Source organism: Coturnix japonica, chromosome 8 (genome assembly GCF_054131305.1).
Source record: "Coturnix japonica strain WE chromosome 8, WE-NBRP24, whole genome shotgun sequence".
In the NCBI taxonomy this organism is placed as follows: domain Eukaryota; kingdom Metazoa; phylum Chordata; class Aves; order Galliformes; family Phasianidae; genus Coturnix; species Coturnix japonica.
In genome coordinates, this window is record NC_140670.1 from 30,356,751 (window position 1) to 30,380,240 (window position 23,490).

At 45.1% G+C, this 23,490-nt stretch overlaps 1 protein-coding gene across 2 annotated transcripts in view; it reads left to right on the forward strand.

The window, feature by feature from the left end:
• The window catches only part of LHPP (phospholysine phosphohistidine inorganic pyrophosphate phosphatase), a 55,373-nt gene that overhangs the window by 9,684 nt on the left and 22,199 nt on the right, over positions 1-23,490 (forward strand). The window contains exons 4-6 of one of the 2 annotated variants that reach the window (XM_015867526.2): positions 996-1,059; positions 2,190-2,282; positions 8,701-8,792. In XM_015867526.2, coding sequence (XP_015723012.2) covers positions 996-1,059; positions 2,190-2,282; positions 8,701-8,792 — 249 coding nt within the window. The remainder of the gene's footprint in view (positions 1-995; positions 1,060-2,189; positions 2,283-8,700; positions 8,793-23,490) is intronic. The other variant, XM_085554843.1, reaches the window with a different exon arrangement.

Consider the following 23,490-nt stretch of genomic DNA (forward strand, 5'->3'; position numbering starts at 1 on the left):
GACCTTAACAACTCCTCTACCTGGAGCAAGCAGGTTGATTTCTGTTAAAGTTTGAGTTCATTCCATGGAAAAGGAAAGCATTGGAGTCAGTGAAGCAGAATGCCCTCCTCTTGAAAACGGAGTGATTTACATTTAGCATCTGTTTTGGGCTGAGAGTGGGAATTGGCTTTGTAATTTCTTCTGTCATGCCACTGTCAGAAAATTAAGCTGTTTACGCTAGACTATAGAAGGTTAATGGCTGTTCTAGCAAAGGTCAAGTGGTCATTTTAAAAGGAGGCTGTGCTGAATAATCGAAAATGGCAGAAGGATAAGGCATAAAATCTTAACTGACTGCTCATCCTACTTCTTTTTTCCTGTCATACAGAAACCCATCTTTACCCTGATCAGGAGAGCTTAGAAGACCTGTATTAACATGAATGGTTATTCCAGAAAAAGGCCATAAATACAGTAATTAATATTGAGAATTTCATAGCAATAGCAACATTTTTGGAAGGAGTTAAATCTAGTTTTGAGGACTTTCTCAGTCCTGATAAAAGTAAAGGCGGGTAAAAGCTGATAACAAGCAATTGTGGTCGCCTGTCTGGGGCCTCCTTCCAGATTTACTGAAGGAGGTCTTGCATCTACCAAGGGGTCCCTCTGCCTCTGACCAAAACAAGAGCAATGTGTCTGCTGTCCTCTGTGAGAAACTGGTAATCTGTGAAGTAGAAAATGGGGCAACTTCATCCCCAATATAAACTTGAGGAAATACCTTTGGATGAGTAGAGTCATGTCCCAGATGCCAGATGGGCGCCTGGTCTGAAATCTTTGCGCAGTGCTGAGCCTGCCCTTTACTTAATTCCTGGTGCTAATTTAAGGCTTCAGAGTTTCTGATGACTTGACTTTTTGTTGCGGCCATATGGACATCTGTATAGGCAGAGAAATAATAAAATGTAGTTTCTTTGGATTTAACTGCCAACGTTTTCATTTCATTGGAACTTTATCACTTTCATTTCCAGACGCTACTATAAAGAAACTGATGGTCTGAAACTTGATGTTGGAGCATATATGAAGGCATTAGAGGTATTTTATAGCTTGCATTATGCTTACTCGCTCTGTGCGCCTTGTTAAAGAGTCACTGGCATGAATATGGGTCATCATCTGTAATTACTCTCCTTGGTGGAGGAAGTTACCACAGATTGAAGCACCTTTGCTGCATTCTAAAGATGACTGGATTTATATTATTCATTTTTTTTTCTGTATTTAAAATGTGAACTTTTACCATCATGGTATCTTTATTGGAAGCGAGGCTCTTGTGAGAAGGAACTGAAAAACAAAAACATGGTATGTTTTATGTAAGATATCCAAGAAAAAACAGAAAGTCCATTGCTTTTTGGCATAGCATTTTTAACACAGTCCCCTTGCCCTTAGCGATTTACAGCACAGAGTCCTTACTCAGCAAGATACTTATGTGCAGTCTGTTTTTAAGCCAAAGCCTGTGCAGAACCCAGTAGATAAACTGACCTAAGGGTGAGAGAAGGGGACAGTCATTACTCTCCTTTCTATGGGCTTGCAGAGAGGTTCTAAAGCAATTCATACTGAGTGAATGTGGATAAAAAAACAGTGTAGGCAAGTACACAAGCACAGAAGATAGTGGATGTAATGTATGCTTGCAGCACATTCATTTGTATCACTATGAGTTTTGGAGAGATTTTCTGCCTTCCCCCAAAAGTCTGGACTTTTCATCATCATGGAACAAGCTGGAAATGCTTTATGTACACAAGTTTTCAGCACACTGCTGGAGAACAAGGCTTTTCAACACAGTTTAGCCATTACAAGTGTGCAGGGAGATTGAATGAACTCTCCACATCTTTCAGTGTGAGGGTTATGTGTTATTTCTGTCGGAGTGAGGTTCTTACAAACTGGAGGGGTTCTGGAACTGACTCGATAGGCTGCTGTCACAACAGAGAATCAAAGGGGTTTGTAGCTCGAGATGCTTCAAGAAGACTTTCTCTTTTGGCAGAGAGTGCTGCACACTCCTGTTATCTAAGCTACCAGATAGTAATCTTCATCTGCTAACCCACTGTGTTATTTAAGGGTGAAGATCAATAATCACATACTTTTTATACACTTGGCTGGAGCTACGGAGTTGAACAAATCCTTTTCTGATCTTAATAGTGTTATCTATGTCTCCCTCTCTTTTTATTTTCCAGTATGCTTGTGATGTTCAAGCCGAAGTAGTGGGAAAACCAGCAAAAGCTTTCTTTGAGTCAGCCCTAGCAGAAATGGGAGTTCCACCAGAGCAGGTAATGGTTCTGAATGATGGGAGATGTTGTGCTTCAAGAGATAACAGCTATTCTGAGGGCTGCAGCGAGGGGGAATTGCAGCTAAAATGTTATTTCCTTTGCTGTCACATTTGCTGCTTCTTAAAGGGAAAGACAGGAAGCACTGACTGGCCCAATCCCCTCTCATGTTACTGGTTTCACCAGGCTTTCCAGAAACACATTGAGTGTGGGAGATGCTCCCTGCTTCCTTAGCATGGGCCACTTTTTACCTCTCTGTAGTTGTGCCCTCTTTACTGATCTATTGTTATGTCGGACAGGACACAAGGATGAGTATGAAATGACTAACAGACGGCAGTGAATTACAAGGTAATAACTCCATCACAGGCTTCTGGTGACATCATAAACAACAGGAGTGAAGTTTGGGTGGCTTGTAGGTCCCTGGAGCCTGGAGATGAAATTATGGCCCTGTAATTCACTGTGTGCTTGAGTTTTACTTTATTATAGAATGAGAAGATGGAAAAGACCTAGTAGGCCATCTCATCCATCTCTTTCCCCAAGCAGGAATGTTCCCTGCTCCATGTTTATCCACGTTTTGTCCAGAGAGTTTTTAAGTGAGCAAACAACGAGGTTTTTAAAAGTTCCTTAGGGACAGTATTCACAGCTTAGTAGATCTCATGGGCAGGCAACTTTTTCTGGCATTCAATGAAACAATCTCCATTTAAACAATATATCCTTCTTTTCATTTTACTCCAGGTAACAATCAAAAAATAACTGCTTTTCTTCCTGGATGTTTTCATCTTCCAATTGCCTTCAGATTCCTTATCATTACAGTGGCTTTCTCTTACTAAAATTATGTGTTTAGCTCTCAGTAACTTTCCTTGTGGTTCAGCCTCTCTGCCCCCTAACCCAGCGTGGGGCTCTTTTCTCTACTGCCTTCAGTTTGTCAATATCTTCCCAATAACATGATAGCTCAGCCTGAACAAAATATCTTAGATATTGAGCAATTACTCAATCCATTCATCCAACCAACAAGCCAAAAAAATCCATTTCAGAAACAGAATGGCATTTGAAGAAAAAAATAGCTGGAAAAAAAAGAACAAAGGGGAAAAAAAGAAAAAAGCCCACATACATAGCTCAGCCCTTGGATTCTATGCCTCTCAATCAGAGGCATGAAGATTTGTTTTCATTCTGCTTGTATGAGATGTGAATGGAATGCTGCTCTGGGCTTTTCTAAGGCTCTGCGTAGTGCCATTGCTTGCCCTAGGTAGATGATGTGACAGAATGGCCTGGGTTGAAAAGGACCACAATGATCATCCAGTTCCAACCCCCTGCTGTGTGCAGGGTCACCAACCAGCAGCCCAGGCTGCCCAGAGCCACATCCAGCCTGGCCTTGAATCCTGCAGGGATGGGGCATCCACAGCCTCCTTGGGCAACCTACAACAAACTACAGCAGAGCATGTAGATTTTCCTAACTCCTGAGTGTTTAACTTTGCAACTTTAATGTTCTTTTGAGGCACATTTTTTGGGGGGTTGTATTAGTCATACAAAATAATAAAAACTCAGGGTATATTGTTCAATAAGTTCCTTAATCAGTAGCACATTGTGTTACGTTTCAGTCTGTCTCCCAACTGAGCTTTATGTCTCTGTAATGGCAAGACGAGGACTGGCTTTACTTGCCTTTACCTTCATAAAATGTTTGCCAGTAATTTATTCCACCTGTGGAATGCATTTAATCCATTAAACTATTCTAGATGAGCTGAGCTTTGGAAAACATATTACAATTTTCTTTTACCTGACTTTTAATGGGGAATATCTTTTTAATAAAGCCGTCTCACCGCAGTAATACTAGACAGTGGCAAACCTGAAATTTCTCAAGCCGCTTTAATCAATAAAGTTATCACCAGTCATTTCCCTTGGTAACTGCTTCTTACTGAGACCCTGACTTTACCTTCTGCTGCTGAGATGTTTTCAGCCTGCACTTAGAATGGGAGGAACTCCCTGAAGTCCAATTTTCATTTTAACCTTTCCTCAATGGCCTAGAAATAACAGATTGCCAGTATTACTTTAATAGATTGGAAATTTAAACCTCTTAGAGGTAACCAGATTTGTCTTATGATTCAGTAGTATGACAAAGAATAACACATCTTAAAGGTTACCTAGATACCTAATTCGTATGTTTTAAGGCAGCTGTAACAGTGGGTGATTTTTACAGCTTTACAATAAAACCTAAATAACGTTAAGGTTCCCCTAGTTTTATATAATCATAAAGACGTTCTATCTATAGTAAATTGTCCTGCTTTGCTCAGAGTTATAGCGGGTCATACTGGAGTGCATAAACCCCCAGTAGTTAACCAGTTCCATTTCTGCCACCTGCACACATTGGGTGGGGGTCAGCAGTGCGTGAGAGCAGAGCGGGGTCACCCTGAGATCTGCTGCTGTGCAGCCATCCCTTCCACCATCACTGGGATAATGGGAAGGTTCTCCATCTCAGGAAGAAGAGTTAAATGGACACATGAAGTTACAAGCACTCTCAGGGGGAAGTTGTTTACCAAGAGAGTGGTGAGATGCTGGCACAGCTGTATGGAGAGGCTGTGGATGCCCCATCCATCCCTGGGGGTGCTCAAGGCCAGGTTGGATGGGGCCCTGGGCAGCCTGGTCTGGTATTAGATATGGAGGTTGGCAGCCCTGCATGTAGCATGGGGGTTGGAGCTTCATGATCCTTGAGGTCCCTTCCAACCTAAACCGTTCTATGATTCTATGTTTCACTGGCCTGGCGGGTCTCAGCACCTTTGCAAATCTGCCCCAGAGGTGTCATGTGTTTCTTTTTCTGTTTCACCTGCCTTGTTGTACAAACTCTGTGGGGTCAGAGGCCACGAGTGGTGCCCTATGTGTGTTTGATGTTTGCACAGCCTGGATAGAAATGTAATTAACAGAATTATGGGATCTTGAAGCCTAGAAGATTACCAGCTGGGCCATGGGGAATAGGGAGAAAGGTAAATGCATCATACTTCTTGGGCAAAGGCTCTTAACACATCAAGATTTTGTGCAGCAGCTTTATTTTATTTCATTTCATTTTCACTTTGTTGGCACACTTAGCTTGGTTATTGAGCCTGTAGCAAAAATCTGCTATGGCTTAAATGCGTTTGGCTCTAGAATCATTCATTGTGTTAAATACTCTACTGAAGCATGCTTCCCTCTTTGAGTCTTCATGTTTGCACCTTCCATGGACTTCAGCTTCTAACATACTGCGTGTGAGCTCCTCCCTGCATTGCAGCACAGGTAGTGGGGAATAAGGGCTACTTTGTCTGGAGCTATTCAGTAGCAATGGCACACATCTGCTTTATTTATCATATGTGTACAGCCACACACTGTCTCTCATCAGCTGTACGGCTTAGGGAAATATGGATTACACCCATCTCAATTCTTTAATGATTTTCTTACAGCCAGAGAGACATCTCACTGCAGTCTTGTCCTTTGTAGTATTTCCTTTTAGTTGACTTAAAACAGCACCTTCCCCAGACTGATTGAATGGATGAATGGTGTGGACCCCATGTAAAATGTGAACCCAAATGGGGATCTTTTGATTCCTGCTTTCAGCGGGTACGTGACCTTTCAGTTTTATATTTCTTTCTCTTCTTACCGTATTGCAGTCAGAGAGGAAGTTAAACCCAGGTTTGACAGGTAGAGTTTTTTTTATTTCCCTTGACAGCGCACCTTTTGACCTCTATCTTCTTGCCAATGATTTTTTAAATCCTAAATGATTTGGGAATAATTGCTCCTCCTTTAGTGATTATTGCCCTTCACCGATAGTAAATCTGTGAAATCCCCCGGGGCTGGAGTACATTTTGGTATGCGTATGCCACAAGCTGGCCTGGACAGGCATCGCTGCTCATGTGCAGCTGCACTTGCAGAACTGCTGTGTGTCTTGCAGGAAAACTTGCCTAGATGGAGTGAAATACAGCCCTGGTGAGCGAGCTTCTCCCCATGGCTCAGAGCCACCCTGCTCTGCCCTTTCCTGTGTTCTGAACACATTCATTTCCAGTGTTTTAAGGAACCAGGAGTGAAAACAAAGGATATACACACAAATGAGAGGGGAAAGAAAAAAAAGCAGGAAAAAAACACAGAAACTGGCAAAACTGCACTCAGCCAATGAGTGTTACCAGTGTTCCCCCAAGCTGCTTTGAGAAATGTAATCACTCCCATCGTTCTGTTTTCTTCATCTACGTACATATGCTTTATTTACTCGTTACTTGAAATCAACCCTTCCACATTTCACGCCTGTTTGGTGCAGCGGTAGGGAAAGGTGAGCTATCTGCAGGGAACCTTGCATCTTTCTGGGAGCACGTGTGTTTCCATAAGGAGAGTAGGTATGGAAAATCATCCAGTAATGAAAGGATGTAAAAGGTTTGAGCCCTCCGATGTGTGGTGGCTTTGAAGCAGTTTGTGGGCAATGCCATCTGTCCCAAAGCCTCCTGCTGCTCCTTCCCTATGGCCACATTTCCCCAGTTCTGTGTTCCCATGAGTCTTTGTCTCCTTGCTCCTTAGAGAGGCTCTCAAAGGGTGATTGCGGAGGTTTTGCTCCTAGGCAGAATGAATGCATATATAAACTGCTTCAAAACAAACTGCTTCAGCGTGGAACCAGACAAATGAGCCTTGACTTGCAGGGATGGCCTATTACATCCCATCACCTGAGGGATGATGATAATCCTTCACATGAATGGTATTTAAAAACAACATGAAAGATGAACTGGGCCGGTAGCTACTGTATGTAATCTTGTATGCTGTACCTGATGCATTACTCAAAAGAGGATTTGTGTTTTATCAGCTGAAGCTGTTCCAGATGTGCATGTACCTATCTCAGTTAGGTACATGAAGGCTCACACAAAATAATCTGTTTAGATGGGCTTTGGGTATATCCTTATACTTCCTTCATGTGCTGTTTAGTAAGTAGGAGAAGGTGTTATTGTAATCAGATGATGAATAAAAATATCTCTGGAGCCTAAGTGCTTTTAGATTTCTATGTATTTAACTTAGTCCCACCCAGCAGACAGCTTATGGAGTGGGAACTGTGCTTTTTGTTGAAACAGAGATGATAGAAGGAACTGATCTCATCCTTCCAGCTGCATAGTCAGGGCCCAGGCCTATGCACAGTACCCATGGCTCAGTCCCAAAGCAGCTCCCTACCTGACAGCATTTTGACTGAATGCTGAAACCAGGTAAAGCCAGGCAAAAATCACATGCAAAAGCTTTTTGTTAGTGTTGTAACTAACCTGTATTTTGATGTCCACACACCAAGGCTGGATGCTTCCCTGCAGGACATCCTTCAGCAAGCATAACCTGCATCCTGATGAAACTCAGGCTGCTGGGCTCAGTAGGAGAGGTTCCTCAGTGAAAATAAGAGGTGTATGCTGTAAGAGAGGTTAGATTTGATGATCTAGCAGTTTTGGCTTCAGCTTTTCTGGATCTGGATAGTAAGGCTGCTGTCTCTTAAACGACAGGTAGACTGTGAGTAAATTGCATTGCCTCTTTGCTACCTAAATTTTGGGAAGATGGATGTACCCCTGATCAAGCAGGAGCATCTGCCTGAGAGGTGATGGAGTCAACAGTCCTGGAATGTCTTTAAGGAAAGCTTAAACGCTGTTGAGAGACGTGGGTTAGTGAGAACTATTGGCGATAGGTGGATGGTTGGACTGGATGATCCTGTAGGTCTTTTCCAACCTTGATGGTTAGCTGGAGTGGTCACTGAGATTATGCCTGCTGGGAAGGACTTCTGCTTTCAAAATGTAAAGGCAGTTTTTTTAGTATGAAAAGCAATGCTTTCCTTACTTTTACCTACACTTTGCCTTTTTTTTTTTTTTTTTTTTTTTTCCCTGGTAGTGTGCTCAGTTGAGTTTATTAGCCACGTTGTGCACAAATCGATAAATTAGATTTTGCACTCATGGAAGACTTGCCAAATTTTTATATGAACCTGAAAATAGCTCAGAATCAAGCTCTGCAAGTTACACGTTCCAGTGATCACAGGCTTAAGGTTGTGCCTAGCTCTTAGAATACCAATTTTAAGGAAATGTTTAAAAAGATGAGCTTAATTTAAACTACTTGGAGCAGAACATAAACGCGTGGTTAGGAATGGAACAAGACTAACTTCATAAAATTCAACATTTGCTTGGAACTGTGTGCCACATCACTTTGATTTTCGTGATGGATCACAAATTGTACAGACATATACCACACCAGTATATTGCTCAAGGAGCTATCGCCTGAATTATATTCAAGGTAGAGTGACATTTAATCAATACGATGACAATCTTATCTTGTTTAATTTGTCTGATGGCAGTATTAAACATCAAATCAAGCTGTTTATTATGTCAAAGGAGTGTGAAGCATGGCCGAAATAAAATTCTCTTGACACCGATTTTTCCGTATTTCACTGCTCTGACAGGCCATCATGATTGGAGATGATATCGTGAGCGACGTCGGAGGCGCCCAGCAGTGCGGGATGAGGGGTGTGCAGGTGCGGACAGGGAAGTACAGGTCAGTGTGCTCCCTACACCCTTTACTCCACCCAGGTAATTGTGGAAAGAGGGGAAACAACCGTACTCAGTGATTTTTCCACTTGCCTTTTGGCCAAACTGCACCGGACTCTTGATTCTTACGCAACATGTTGATTTCTAAAAGAAGAGATAGCTTCAAACTTGGTGCGCCTACTGAACAGTGCTTCAGGTTGAATGCATGAGACCTGTTTCTTTTCTGTGCCTTTTCCAGATTTTTACCTGTTGGTGGCACCCATTTGCCATCAATGTTAGGCTCTGTATGTCTTCTCTTTTCTATACACATATTTGCAGCACAGAGAAGTCTGGAACATGAGAGCTATCTTTCCATTCCTTGCCTCAACCATTGCAAGCTTCTGTAGATCCACTCACCTCTTTCTAATGGCCCTTCAGACCCTTCTCCATGCAGGTTCCTCCATCACCATGAGTATAGTTGGAATAATACAATTGTATAGTTGTAATTACAGGGTAAATGGATAGCCAGAGGGTATCTAAGAAAAGACTCACCAGTGCTGAGAGTTCCAGTTGAGCTGGATGTTTTCTAATGATGAGGCTTGCCACAAAAACTCCACAAAGGAACAATCCCCAGAAAGAAATGATATCTTAGTGGTGGTCAGCCCTTAAATGGGATCTAGGAGAGGTTTAGTCAAGCTCCACCCCTTCTGATAGCACAGCTGAATTATCTTCACCTGTGCTCCCTCAGCTGACTCGTTTCTTGCCTCAGATGGTTGATCAAAGGTTCAGGCTGTGATCAACAGTTTCCCTTATACCATGTGTGTTCACTGACAGAAGAGTTATCAATAGTTGCTTTTGGCAGCTCCTGGTGGAAGATTTGAGTGCAGTTATAAATATGACATAGTCCAAGGGTGCCCAGTGGAAAATGAAGCCACTATGTGCTGCTCAGGAAATGCTGAAGTCAACTCAGGGTGACTCCAAATGCAATGCAGACATCGATCCCTACATTTAACATTTGGACTCTTTTTAGCTATACCTCCTTGCAGTATGCATGGTTTAGTAACCATGTCTGTAATTTGATGTCAGTGGGCTGTGGGAATGGTGCTTGACATTGACTCTCTGCAATGTTAGTTAGTTTTCAAGTGTTTTCTCTCTCTCAATTTTAGTTTACATGAGTAAATGAAATAATTCTGATGGATTCTGAGGAAGAAAGTGTGTAGCTCGTAATATCATGGTTATTTATCTGCAATCTGTGTAATCCTATTAACTCCCTACAGGAGAGAATTAGGATTGAACAGTTGGTTTTTCTTTGATATTGATGGAGATCACCAGGCAGCATTTGTGAATCCACATCTCAATGTCACACAGATACCAGTATCAGTGAAGGAGGTCTGCGTGAAAACAGAGATAAATTAGACCCTTGCTACTGAGCAAGCCTGCTGACACAGAGCAGTGTGCTGCACCCAAGTACCTCTGGATGGCACCCTTAGTACACTTACTTCAGTATTAGCTACCCTGAAAGCCAAGGCTCTTTGTGCAAACTAAGTAAAAAGCAAATCGGCAGAATAAAGTTTCTTTGACATAAGTGAGGGCAGTAATGGAAAGCTGTAGGGATAAAGTGGTGTTTGGAGTCGATCTTGGTTAATGTGATTCTCTGACATGTGGGGAGTAGTTTGATTGACCAAGTACGGCCTTTGTAGGTGTAAAACCCAAGTGAGGTGTGAGTTGGTCTGCTTGTGGTGTCCCCACTCTCAGTTACCCCTTCCTGCTGTGGTGTGCAGAACAGGCCTTTGCTGGGGACTCGCAGTTGGGTATTTATTTCACTACCATGGCTGATAGTGCAACAGCCCTGAGCGCTCTTGTAACACTGCACATGGAAGGCTGAGTGGGGATGGAAGGAGAAAAGGGGCTCAGGAGAGCTGCTGGCTCTTGCTGCCTCTGCCACTGCTCTCTGGGAGAGCTGGGTCAAGTTACCTCACGTTGCCCTTCTTCAGTTTCCCCACTTTATAATTATCCTTTGAGAATTATTATCCCGACTTTATTAAGAAAAGGTTTGTGATCTGTTCCTCTTATCTGATTGAAGAGAACACACTGCATTTGTAGAGATCTGTAGGAAATCAGATCATGATCGAGACAGAAGTTGTGATAAAGACCTTTCAGGCTGACTCCATCAATTAAGGATTCTGAAAAATGGGAGTGGGTCTTTATCATAACTCCCTAAATAAAGTTATTAAATGATTCTAAAAAGCAGATTTTCACCCCCAGATAGATGGACATCTATCACAGCCTGTAAGAGTCACTGAAAGATAATGGCTTGTTTTGCAAAGCAGCAGCCACATCCTAATGCTACGCAATGATGCTGCTTGAAATAGAAGCAGCATCGCTCCCACCCTTGCTTTCTTGTTCATTGAATTACCAACCACAGCCAAGACGAACTATTTTATTAGCTTGTTCGTGTTTCATGGGGCTTGATGGAGCAAACCAGAAGTGTGTACTGAAAGGAGCACGCAGCGGCACTCCCTTCATGCTGAAACAGAACCAGAGGCATTTTGATGGCCTCACAGTACTGATGATGACACCCATTTCACATATTAAATGGAAAGACTTCCAACCCATATTTGTGCTATAAAAGATGTATTATAATTTATGTTAGTGTCTTAAGCAATGTTCTTTAAAATCCAGTGTCAGCAAGTTGCCTTTCATTTTATTCACTTCATCAGAAGGTGTTGTCTTAGTCACCACTCATTACATATCCAAATCAGAGTTTGTTCCCTCCACGTGAGGAGCTTTGCATGTGTTTATTGACTTCTTGACCACGCTTTGGTTACTGCCATCTGTGGTTCAGTTTTGTGATGGAAGCTCAGAGTTAATACTGCAGAGCCTTAGCATGTGAACACACATCTGATGACAGCCTTACATTTCCTCATGTGTTCAAAAAGTTCAGGCACAGAATCATAGGATCATAGAATCACTCAGGTTGGAAAAGACCTTAAAGATCATTGAGTCCAACCATGACCTAACTGTACTACCACATCCAGCCTGGCCTTGAATGCCTGCAGGGATGGGGCATCCACAGCCTCCTTGGGCAACCTGTGCCAGTGCATCACCACCCTCTGGGTGAAAGTATTGCCAACTGCAATGCAAAATAAAGGAATGCATTGGAAGCACTTTTCCACTGAACTGCAAGTGGTGAACTTGGAAGTAGGAGATTTTAACATTTGACTTTTAAGAGTTTTCTTTGGTGGTGACTTCAGTTCTTCCATTTCTCTACCTGAGCGTAGTCATATTTTCTATAGTAATCCAACTCTAATCAGCTGCTACATCTGAAACATTTATGAAAGGAAGCAATTTGCATGTAGCAAATCAAGCTGGTGGTGAGCACATCAGCTTGTACTGCGCTTTTGCTTCCCCTGTTTTCCACAATGCATTCAAGCTGTAAAGGTTTCCATTCCTCCTACACTGAAGTGAAATAAAGGACACTGAAAGAAAAAGAGATTACCAGCATCTGTGTGGGTACCAACAGAGCCTATGGCAACTTCAGGCTGGCAGACTGCTTGCCCAAAAAGCTCCATTTATCTCCTCCCTATAGACACATAACTCACAGTCCCAGCAAAAACAGCCCTGGTGGCTGAAAGGAGTGAAAGGAGGCAGCTTAGGGGCTTTCCAGGGCTGCTTTCCTGCTCTGCACCCATTTCTACTGCATGCATGTAAGATTTGTCTGGGAGCTCCCTAAGGAGCAGAGCATCCCAGAGGGCAGGGCCACTGATCCTGTTGAACCCTCAGCTTCCCTTTCTGGTATCAGCCCCAAAACCACAGTCTGCAAGATGGGACAGGAAACAGGCTCTCATTTATTTTTATCTTTAGCGGCCTTTTCTCAGTGCCAATGTAATGTTGCAGTAGAAAAATTCCTCAGCAGAACAGTCATGGGAGCTGGTGGAGCACAGCAGTGTTTCTCAACACTTGTCGCTTGCGAATGCCAAGCTGCATTAGCTTGTTCAACATTTGACAGCAGTGATGAATACCATACCGATAGAGAACTACTTTATTTCCGTAAAGATGCTAATAAGCGTGTTGAAATGCACTGCAGCAATGGCAGAGCTGGGACAGCTGCACAACTGTGGTTTGGTTTGAGATTTCCTTTTTTAAAACGCAGGTTCCTCTTCTCTCTGTGTTTTTCTCCTGTCGTTCAGTGCCATCCCAGCTCATTGGGTTGGAGGAGTTCTGCACTGGGGACTGCTCTGATACAACCAAAGCACAGCATTCAGTTCAAAGAAAGGAGCAAACAAACAAGTGAGAAGCAAGCCAGATTAGCTGCTGATGTAACTCGCTCAAAGCAAATGATTCAGTATCTGAAATTCAATCTTTCTTCTGGCTGGGGTTCTTGCTCACCCTGTAAACATGCTGAGGAGCGGCTGTGCTGGGGCAGTACCTTGTGCCTGCACACAGCAACCAGAATTCATGCTTCAGTGCTGTGCTGCCTGCCCTGCCTGGGGCTTTCCTGGGGGCTTACCCGGTGACATTGGTTTTCTCCTCTGATTCTAATTAGATAAGAGTGAGTTTAGCCAACAAACCCAGAGCGACTGGCTTGAATCCAGCATGGTTTGTGCTCTTGGGATGTTTGCAGGGCTGTCTGCTCCTGTATGTGGTCATGTAGCTGTAGGTGATCAGAAGCAGAAAGTGGGGTCTGCAGACATGTGGCTTTGGGATTGTAAAAGACAAGAGGTGGGGGCTGCTCCCCTGGGGGCTGCCTCTGCTGGCTGTTTTTCGTGCCCTTTGGAAGACATGATGTGACTTGCCTGGAGTTAAAAATAAAGCACCAGCACTGCCAGGTCTTCTGCACAACTACAATGGCTCCATACATGGCTGCTCATTTTGTGTCCCATGGCAAGAAGAAACAGAGTAATGTGAGAAAAGGGGGGGAGGAGGTTGAGGAGCTGCACTCCACCCATCCAGCACCAAGAAGGGCTCATTTGGTGGAGATGAAGATAGCTTGCAGCTGACGCTTGGACGTGACCCATGCTCACACATTGCCCTATAACTATTACCATTCTTACTTCTTTGTGGTTTTCAGTCATTGTCAACAGTGTATATGGTTACACCTCCGCTCCGCTCACTTAGAGGTTGCCAAAAGATGAGCTAACGCAGCTCGCTGGGCTGCTGCTTTGAATGGGCTTTGTGTCCTGTGCAGCAGCAGCCAGCTTTAAAGCAGAGCCATCCACCCTCCCAAAAAATGGAGTCTGGCTTTGCTTTGTGGGGAGCTGGGCCGGGCCTGGATGCTGCACCTCCTGGCTGAAAAACTTACTCGTTTTCTTTTTAAATCCATAGAGTTGTTTGAGTTGGATTGGACCTTTAAACACCATCTGGTGCAATGCTGTTGCGGTACACAGGAACACCCACAGCTCCATCAGGTGCTCAGTGTCCATCCTCTGACCTTGTGTGTCTGCAGGGATGGGGCTTCACCACCTCTCTGAGCAACCCCTGCAGTACCTCAGTGCTTTTATACCAGTGTATGTTTTCATTTCACAGCTACAGTTATTGTTTCCATTCTCAGTTGCATTCTGAGTGCCACCCGAGGAAGCTAAAGAGGAGGATGTGTCAGTTTTGCCCTTTCGGTTTCCTCTCCCTCCCAACCTGTTTCAACAGCTGTCAGCACACACGTGAAACACTCGCCCTGCTACTCAGCCTGCTCTCACATGGGAAACTTGGCTGCACAACGTGTGCTGCTGTGGTGCTGCAGATGGTTATGTTCCTGCAGAACGAAGGGACGCTGCCATCCATCCTGCTGTTTTCCTTGTAACACCTTGTATGGGCTGATCACCCTCATTACCCTTGTGGTGGGATATGGGCACTTTCAGCATCACTAGTACAGCAGGTCAGGTAGATCACACAGCACAAGCATCATTGCTCTGCCTTGTAAAGACATTTTATGTGAATGCATCTGCAGTGAGCATTTCCAGAGGGCTGCAAGGAACAGAATGCAGCCAGAAGATTACAAAGAACCTGATAGAATTCAACCTTTTGTTCTGCTTTTACAATTGAAGTTTATCAAGGCTGGGAGCTGGAAATATTCTGCACCTCCGTGCGGACTGACTGAGCACTGCGGAGCAGAGCAGCTGCAGCCACACTTCAAAAGGGGTTCGTGGGCTGCAGAGCCCCTTAACCTGCTACAAACGGAGCTTTGTTTGAGCTCCAACAGGCATTTGCAGTTGAATAACACGAACCATTCAGCTACACTATTGGCTGCCTGGCACTGAAATCGGGCCTAAAAATAGGAGAATGTCTGACCCTGAAGTGAAGAATTTTCACTCTGAACCCAGCCTGGCACCCAACCAGGGTGACATCATCTGGAGGAGAAGCTGGAAAAGCTTTCAAAACACTGCTTTCCACGAGGGAACTCTAAACGCTGGGGCAGCTGATAGGCAGCACATTCGACGTGACTGTGACTCAAAGGAGGCAATGGGAAGGAAAGGGATGGAAATTGAAGGGAAGGGTGGAGACTGCATGTCAGAGAAGAGTTTGGGAAGCTTCATCTGTGAGTATCTCAAGGGAAGATGAGAGGAGGAAAAAGAAGGTTGTTCTCTTGACCATTGACAGGATCCCAGCATGGCCGAGGTTGTCAGGAACCTCTGGGTCCATCTGGTCCAACCTCTGCTCCTGAAGGAGTCCAAGGACCACACCAAGCAAGAGAGGTCCATCCCTATCCACAGCAATTCCCACTGCCTGTGGAAGCACTCTGCTTAGCAAGGGGATGTCTGAGATAGCTAGGCACTGAGCGACCTCCCCTGATTTCAGCACTGTGATATTCACAAGCAGCTTCATCCAGGATAATGTCCAGGGATTGTAGCAAAACCTGTGGTGCAGCAGCATCAATGACCTCATTATTGGTGTTCTAAATCCTAATTGCTTGAAACCAGCTCCTCATATTTACGTGCCACGTTTCTTGGTCTTTAGAAATGACAATATATAAGAGATGCTGTAGGCAGCTCTGAAAGTCCCCATCCTTTTCTGTCTGGATGCTGCCAGGTGTTGATGAGCACACGTTGGGATTTGCAACTCTTTTCAGCTGGTGAGAGTTAAATGTGATGTTTATGTTGGGTGTCTCCATTATCTGTTTGCCTTCTGCCTTTTAAATTCTCATTACATATTTATAATGCTGTTAGGGCAAAGATGCCTGGAGCACCACCATGGGCAGTGTTTGGTCTCAGAGTCCCAAATGATGCTGAAAGAATTGCTGTTGCTTTGTAAACACTGTATCAAGAGCTGATTTCCTGAATACTGCTTGGTACCTTTAACCAACAGTGACTGGGGGGGAAGGGAAGAGGGAGGAGATTACCATACTAACCTATAGTCTAATATTAAACCAATGTATTTGGCTAGAGACTGAGAAAAGCATTGAGGCATGCATGTCCTTCTCTGGGTGTTCCCTCTTAGATCATCACAGTAGTGAAACTCTACTGGAGATGGGCAAACCCTCTGCTGGTTCATAGACATCTGCCATAGCATTCATCTCTTTATCTGAGAGACCAGTCTCGATTTGCAACTCAATTGTAAAACTTCTTAGCTGCTGATGTGTGGTACGTTTTATTAAGAGGAACCGTGTGAAAGGCAAGGCCTTAAACCTTAACAGCTGGAGTAAATCTGGTGTAAGACAGCAGTGAATGCCAGTGCTGCTGTAGGTCAGCTGCTCGATTATAGACCCGTGGCTTCATGGGGCATTAATGGAGCTGACATAAATGAAAGCAGTGCACACAATAGAAGAGCTGGCTTTTCTTCTTGTAGGCAGAGCTCTTTATTTTTCCTTGCCAGTTGAGATGTTCTAGCAGACACTCCTCTTTATAGATGACACTTCTTATCTTAAAAATCCATAGCGATGCGGGGAGTCCGCTTTCATCAGAGCAAATGGACTTTTGCTTTGAAAAGCCCGTTCCTGAACTTTTGCCACGACTAACCACCCCTGCTCTCAGCAGTGCCCGAGTTCCATCATGCACAAAGCTGTGTACAAAGCTGCGCTTGTATGCACAGAATCATTTGAAGCTGTATCTCTTGTCTGCACTTTCCCTGCCCCAAACCAGCAGCAGTAAAAATTGCCAAGCAATATTCAGACACTATATTTGCTTTGCATGCAGGGAAGAGAGGCACGGAGGTTAGAACAAACGCTGTCCAAAGGGTCAGTTGCTCATGTGCTTAGCTTGCAAGTACTCGAGCATTACATGGAAACATATGTTCCACTCCTGCAGATGAAGTCCTGGCTGCTCCCAGGCAAGCATTCAGGAGATCAGTGTGTCCTGAGGAGCATTTAAGTGCCGCAATCAGGTAATGTGTGCTAACATTTCCGATGCCCAAAGCATCTCTGTCTCCTGCTGCTCACCAGCCTCATTGGTACCACTCTCCTCGCCTGAACAGCCGGCTTCCCACACCCTGTGCTGGGTCGTGCCAGGTTGTTCTTCTCTGATTGTTCTTAACCTGAAGTCCCTGCTCGGAGGAGCCACTGGGCTCAATTCAGAGCTCTGCGGAGCTAATGGTCGGCATCAATGGGTTCCGCTGCTCCCTGCAGAACAGAGTGTCAAGCACTTGGCACCGGTTAGAGGAGCAAAAGGACACTTTTTGGCTGAGGACTCCGAGACCAACTTCTGTGCACACAAAATGGGTACAAAGGCCTCTGCTGAAAGACAAATTTATCTGCATTTAAATCAGCCTCATTAAAGTGGCTATTTCCAGGAGCAGCACTAAGCTGGCAGGCAGCAGCAGCATTGCCTGCCCAAAGTGAGTCGTGCAATTACCACCTTTTGTGTTTATCTGATGGGCTTTTTTTCTTCCCCCTGTAGCAGTCATCCAGGGGATATTGCTTGTGATGACACCTATGTGCCATAGTACGTTGTAAGTTCGGGAGCAGGGGACTGCTCTTTACACCAGGTGAGGATCTGGGGTGTCAGAGTTCTGCGCTGATTTACACCTGTTGGTGCTCTGGGTGCTTGGAAATAGCTCGGCAAGTGTAGGAGCAAAAGATGATTTCTCCATCCATCTGGAACGCATTGCATACAGCAGGGGAAGGAGAGGCATTTGTGAGAGCAAATGCTTCATTTATCAGCATGAGGGCCATTGGAAAGAGTGGATGTAGCTGGGATAATTATAACCAAGATCAGTCTTCTTGGAATGGGAAAGTAACGACAACTCTCATTTGACCAAATCCTCTGAAATTTACTGCCTATTTATTTAACACCCTGGGCCCTTTCCTATGTCAGAGAATGGGCCGGATTTATGGAGGTGCGGTTTAGTAATGTAAATACTTCAGAGATCATCCGCACAGCCCGTGGGCTGCTCTGGTTTTTCTCATTGTCACTGCTCAGGGCCGTGGGAACAGGGAATGCAAACAGGAGCACTGCAGAAGCCTCGAGGCACCAGCCCAAATCAGGCTAAGGAGCTAAGAATGCTCTTCTGCCACTTGTTTTGCAGGCAATAGCAGCCCTTCATGGCAGCTTCAGTGCTGGTGGGATGGGAGCAAAGCTCCTCCCGTCCCATCTTTGTGACTTTCTTATTTTCTCCCTTTCCAGTTTATCACTGTGTTTTCTCCTTCATGTATCTCTGTGTGAGGTGAGGCAATATGTGCTCAGTAATGTGCCATGCAAGGAAGCGTCGCAGTAGCAAATGCATTTCTGAATGGGAGGGCTGACTGCAGCTTTTTTATGCAAGCCATGGGTATCCCCCACTGAACTGGAAACCTCTGCTGGAAGCTGGAGTAGCAACATGGGAAGGAAAATCACTTTGGAACCATGTAGGTTTTGTTAAATAACAACAAAAAAAAGATGTTATCCAGCAGCTGTGAAAATGAAGATGGACAAAGGAGCAGAGCTGTGGGTCTGGAAGCCCTTTTGCCACCATTGTTTGATATTAGAGGAAAATGCCCAGATTGGGGTTTAATAATTATTGCAGGTCTCTTTTGTAGCGAGTTCCTAATTGCTGGGCCTGTCTGCTTTTGTGGGTTTATGAGCTCTGTGCCTTTTGGTTCAGTGTTTACGCTTTTATTACCATGAGAGTAAGTCTTTTCCAGCCCAGCATGTCTTGCAGGAGTGTAAATGCATAGCCTTGATGTCCTACTCAGCTCTAAAGCATTTGGGGGTTTTAGGGTTGTTATAAGGACACTCATGCAAACAACAGACCTGAAAGAAAAACACTGCTCCAAAGAAGACAGAAGGAGAATTTCCTTTGAATCCTTTGCAGTCAGTCCAAAGGGTTTGGTAGCAGTGAAAGCCTTTGTGCTTCCAGACACAAGCCAAATTCTCACTCATAAAATTCAAAAGGAAATCTTCCTTCAGGGCACAAATTCTAATATAAAATCTCCCACATTTTGCTTCTCAGCCGCTGTCAGAAGCTGGCCACTGTTGAAAGCAGAGCCAGGAATGAGCTTGGGCTGTCTGAGCAGGCGCAGTGTGCATTCCTACACTGTGCATTCCTATAGGAGCACACAGGAGGGGTGCACTGTCACTGCCACTCCTGCACTGTCACCCTTAAGGCCACAGGCTCCAGAAGGGATCACTAAGTGGGGTGGATTGAGGTGACAGGAGAGCAGGGATGGTCTGAGCCCTGTGTGTCAGAAAGCCTCAGTGCCCCATTTGCTGCTGCAGCATCTTCACGGCCCTGTGCTCATCTCCTGTGCTGCCCATCATGGCCACCCCCCAAAGGTACAGAATTTGGCTGTGCTGTTGGATGGTGTTTGCTCTGGCTGAAGGCAGCTGTGAGTTTTACCCACAGGCCCCAAAGAACCGAGCAAGGTCCCACAGATCCCACGTCTGTCACTTCCTTCCTGTCCCATGGTTGCTGCTGAAGCATCGCACGCCCCAGGCAGAAGAAACAGGGCTGTTCTTGAGATGTGGGATCACTTTCAGCTGCAAATATAATAATAAAAAGGCTGTGGTGACATTGTCAGTGCCACAGCTCAGAATGAGGTTTCTCAGAAGACTCTCTAAGAGTCTGTTGAAAAGTTTGGGAGGCACGTGACAGAAGATGCTAAATGGGGTGGTTGGGTGGGGGTTGGAGCGACCTTCTCGTCCTCAGTCAGTGACTGGGATCCTTGTTCCAGCTGCAGCGCACAATGTTTAGCTCCAAATTGCTTCTACTGGCACCCTCCTCCCACACACTTGTGTACTAATATGGCCATTCTCAAGGGCTTTGTCGCTGCCAAAAGAAGAGGACAATTAAGAGGAAGCCACAGAGTTTGCCGTATAAAACTTAGCCACACTGAATCATAACGCAGAGCACAGTTCCATCCAGACAGATGCTTCCTGGATCAAAAAGAGCGACTGGATCTGGTGGAAATGGATAACTGGCTTTGCTGCGGCCAGTTCCTGTGGCTGGGCTCCCTGCTGCTGTGTTAGCCCTGTCCCTGCCTGACTGCACGTCACTGCATGGGCAGCTCTACAGATGGAGGCTGGAGCAGTGATGAGCTTCAGTGGGCAGCCCATGTTGCTCAGAGGTCTGAGTTGATGTGAGTGCCCGCAGCCCAGCAGAGCATTGGCAGGCCAAGCTGGTGCTGGGTCAGGATGTTATGCAAAAATCCTTCTCAGAAAGAGTGGTGAGGCATTAGAAAAGGCTGCCCAGGGAGGTGGGACAGCCACTGTCCCTGGAGGGGTTCAACAACTGTGAAGATATGTCTGATTGCCGAGCAAATCCAGGAGCCGCTGTCTTTATTGGAAACTTGTGGAGGATTGAACAGGCAGTAAACCAGCAGTTTTCCATAGGTATTACTCTGTGGGGAATTTGGCCAGGTCTCTGCATAGCAAACACATATAGGACATGCCTGCTGAAATCCGTGAGAGCGCGATAGAATTTAATCAATGCCATTTGTTTGCAAAAAGAGTCGGCCCGGATCCCTGATGCAAACACCAGGGTAACGCTAAATGCAGCATAAGCTGTTACACAAAGGTACGTGTGGCTCTGTGAGCAGAAAACACCAAACTTGCCATTTTTTGTCTTGATCGACCCTTCCTCGTGGTATATCTGAGATGCTCACAGTCATTGTTCATCCTTTCATTTTCTTTGATGATCCCATTCCCTCTCTTTGCCCCAGATTCCTGTCTTTACTTGTTTGGTTCTTTATCCATGGGACCCATGCCAAAGCCTGGGACTGCATAAGAGCATGACAGTGCCCTGAGCCCACGCTGCTGCCCCAGGACCCAGTGCCAGCAATGTCCCTTTGGTGGCACATAGTAGAATCCAACTGTGGGCGTCCCTTGTGGACTCCCAGATGAGTTTGCAGCGATTGCTGTTGTTTTAAGGGGGTTTATTTCCAAGTAAGTGGCTTTCTCAGGCACGTTTATTATTCCCTTTGGAGACTGTTGATTCTGCTGTCTGTGCAAGCTGTGTGCAGGCAATGAATAGCGATAAGGAACAAGCTATTGGTAGGGCAATGCATGGGCCAACAAGTGTGACTGTGTTATCAGAGATACAGTCAGAAGAGAAAAATGAAGATCTATTGGTAGCTTAAACACCTCTGTCTCATTCAGCTTGCTGCCCTTACAAATAGCATGGAAGATTTGTGCATTTGTGGGAGATACAAGAAAAGTTGATTCTCTGGTTTATCTGTGCTGAGTTCTGATGTTTCACTGCATAACAGCTGCATTTTGTTCACCATTGATGTTACTGCTTCTCTTGGGTAGTTCTTTTTCTCTCTTTATTTCCCCTATCTATTGTACAGCATCAGGAAGAGCAGCTCAGCATAAGCACAGCACTATGTGGCTGCAGGGGACTCGGGGCAGGTGTGACACCCAGGGGCAGGGTGTGCTCTTTACATGGCCATTCTCTTAGGGAGAAAACAGGCTGCTCTCTGCAGAAAGCCATGTGGTTGCTGATATCTGCCAGGCTAGTTTCCGAGGAGAGTGTGGGAGAAGTGTCCTTTCTATCAAGATTGCTGTGCCAGCTTTCCAAGTCAGTGCTGACTCCACAGCCAGAGCCAGAATGTGCTGTGGAGCTGGAATGTTTGCTTGGCAGGGATTTCCCATCTGTAAATCATTCTTACTGGGATGGGGGGTGAGAGGGGGGAAGAACAAAAAAAAAACCAGGCCAGTCTTGGTCTTATCTGCTGAGATTCTTCATAAAATGGCACAAAAAAACCAAACACACCCACCATCCAGCCCAGGAGATTAAATAAGGCAAGGAGGCTGTGGATGCCCCATCCCTGCAGGCATTCAGGGCCAGGCTGGATGTGGCTCTGGGCAGCCTGGGCTGCTGGTTGGTGACCTTGCACATAGCAGGGGGTTGAAACCGGATGAGCACTGTGGGCCTTTGCAACCCAGGCCATTCTATGGTCATTAACACCTTTCTAAAATAGCTGGGACTCAACCAGCTGCCCCAGAGTTGTTTCTCTGCCTGGCACAGTGTTTGCATGAAGTATCCTCCAGCAACATGAAAGAGACCTGGGGCTGTGGTAGTGTGTGGCATATGGGGTGAGATGGCGCCAGCATCAGAAAGCTGAGATGTGAAATAAGCAGGTAAATCAGTCTTGCTTTTACTGTGGTAAGCTCTGAATGAGAGCGAGTGAGGAGGAAGACCTACGTAGTACCACGGAGTGATTTGCTGGAGGCTGGATGTGGATGTGCAGAAGCACATTCCAGGCCGTGTCCTGGCCATTGGAGCCACCTTCCCAGTAGATGGCATCAAAGACAGCAAGTTCCCTGTCACCATTCTGCTTCTGCTAGCTGCAAATGAGCTGTTCTACAAATGCTTGGGGGTGGAGATTGACAGCAAGTGCCTCTAATTCCTGTCACAGGTATTAAGGAAGGTATAAATTCTATTTTCTTTCATTCTACGACAGGTCCTTAATATAAGGAAGCTGTGCATTGCTTTCCTTTTGCTTCAGCTTTCAGTGACGTGCCCCCAGGTCTAATCCCAATATGGGCCCCAGTTTCCCTCCTGGTGTTGGGACTGGCTGAGTGCTGCCTTAGGGCTCCCTGCCACTCACTCCCGTTCAGCCATTTGTTGGTAATCTCATCAGAAAATACGTATTTGTCTGCTCATTGCAGGCCTTCATAGGTGGTTTTTTATGTTTAAATTTAGCTCACTTTTAATACACATAGAAACTTTATTCATATGCAGGGTCCTGCATTGGATAACTAAAGAGATGTCTTCGTTTTCTTTCTTTATAAACCACACGTGTATCTAATAGTCACCACCCAGGGCTGCAAGGTCAGGCAGGAGCATTTCCTTCATGGGCAAAAATGGTTGGAGATGCCACTCGCCTTATTAAAGTTTGCCATGTATCCCATTTCCTTGGGCAGAACTTGAGGAAAAGGCAATATGGGAAGAAACAGGGACAGACAAATGATGTAAGCTGGAAGAAAAAACACAACGTGATGGTTCCCAAACATAGATCAGAGCACAGTCAGAGAGCCCAGGACCATTCAAGTGTTATCCATGCTTACAGGAGATGGAAAACTGAGAAAAGAGCTTGAAATGGGAGATAAGAAGGATATCCCCATACAATACTTTATAATATGATGGATAAAGCTTTGGCAGGTACTTGAAGTGTCAGCATTAGTGGGTTTTTTGTTCACAAGTTCAGATGACCTCCTTCTGGTTAGACTTGATGGTCTTCAAGGTCTCATCCAACCTGAGCAATTCTAAGATTCTATGATTCTATGAGTTTACAGAGTGCTGCTGTGCCATGATAAACCTTCTGTCCCAAAGATATTTGCAGATCATATGTAGCTTTGGGAAGGTTTCATTGCAGAAGA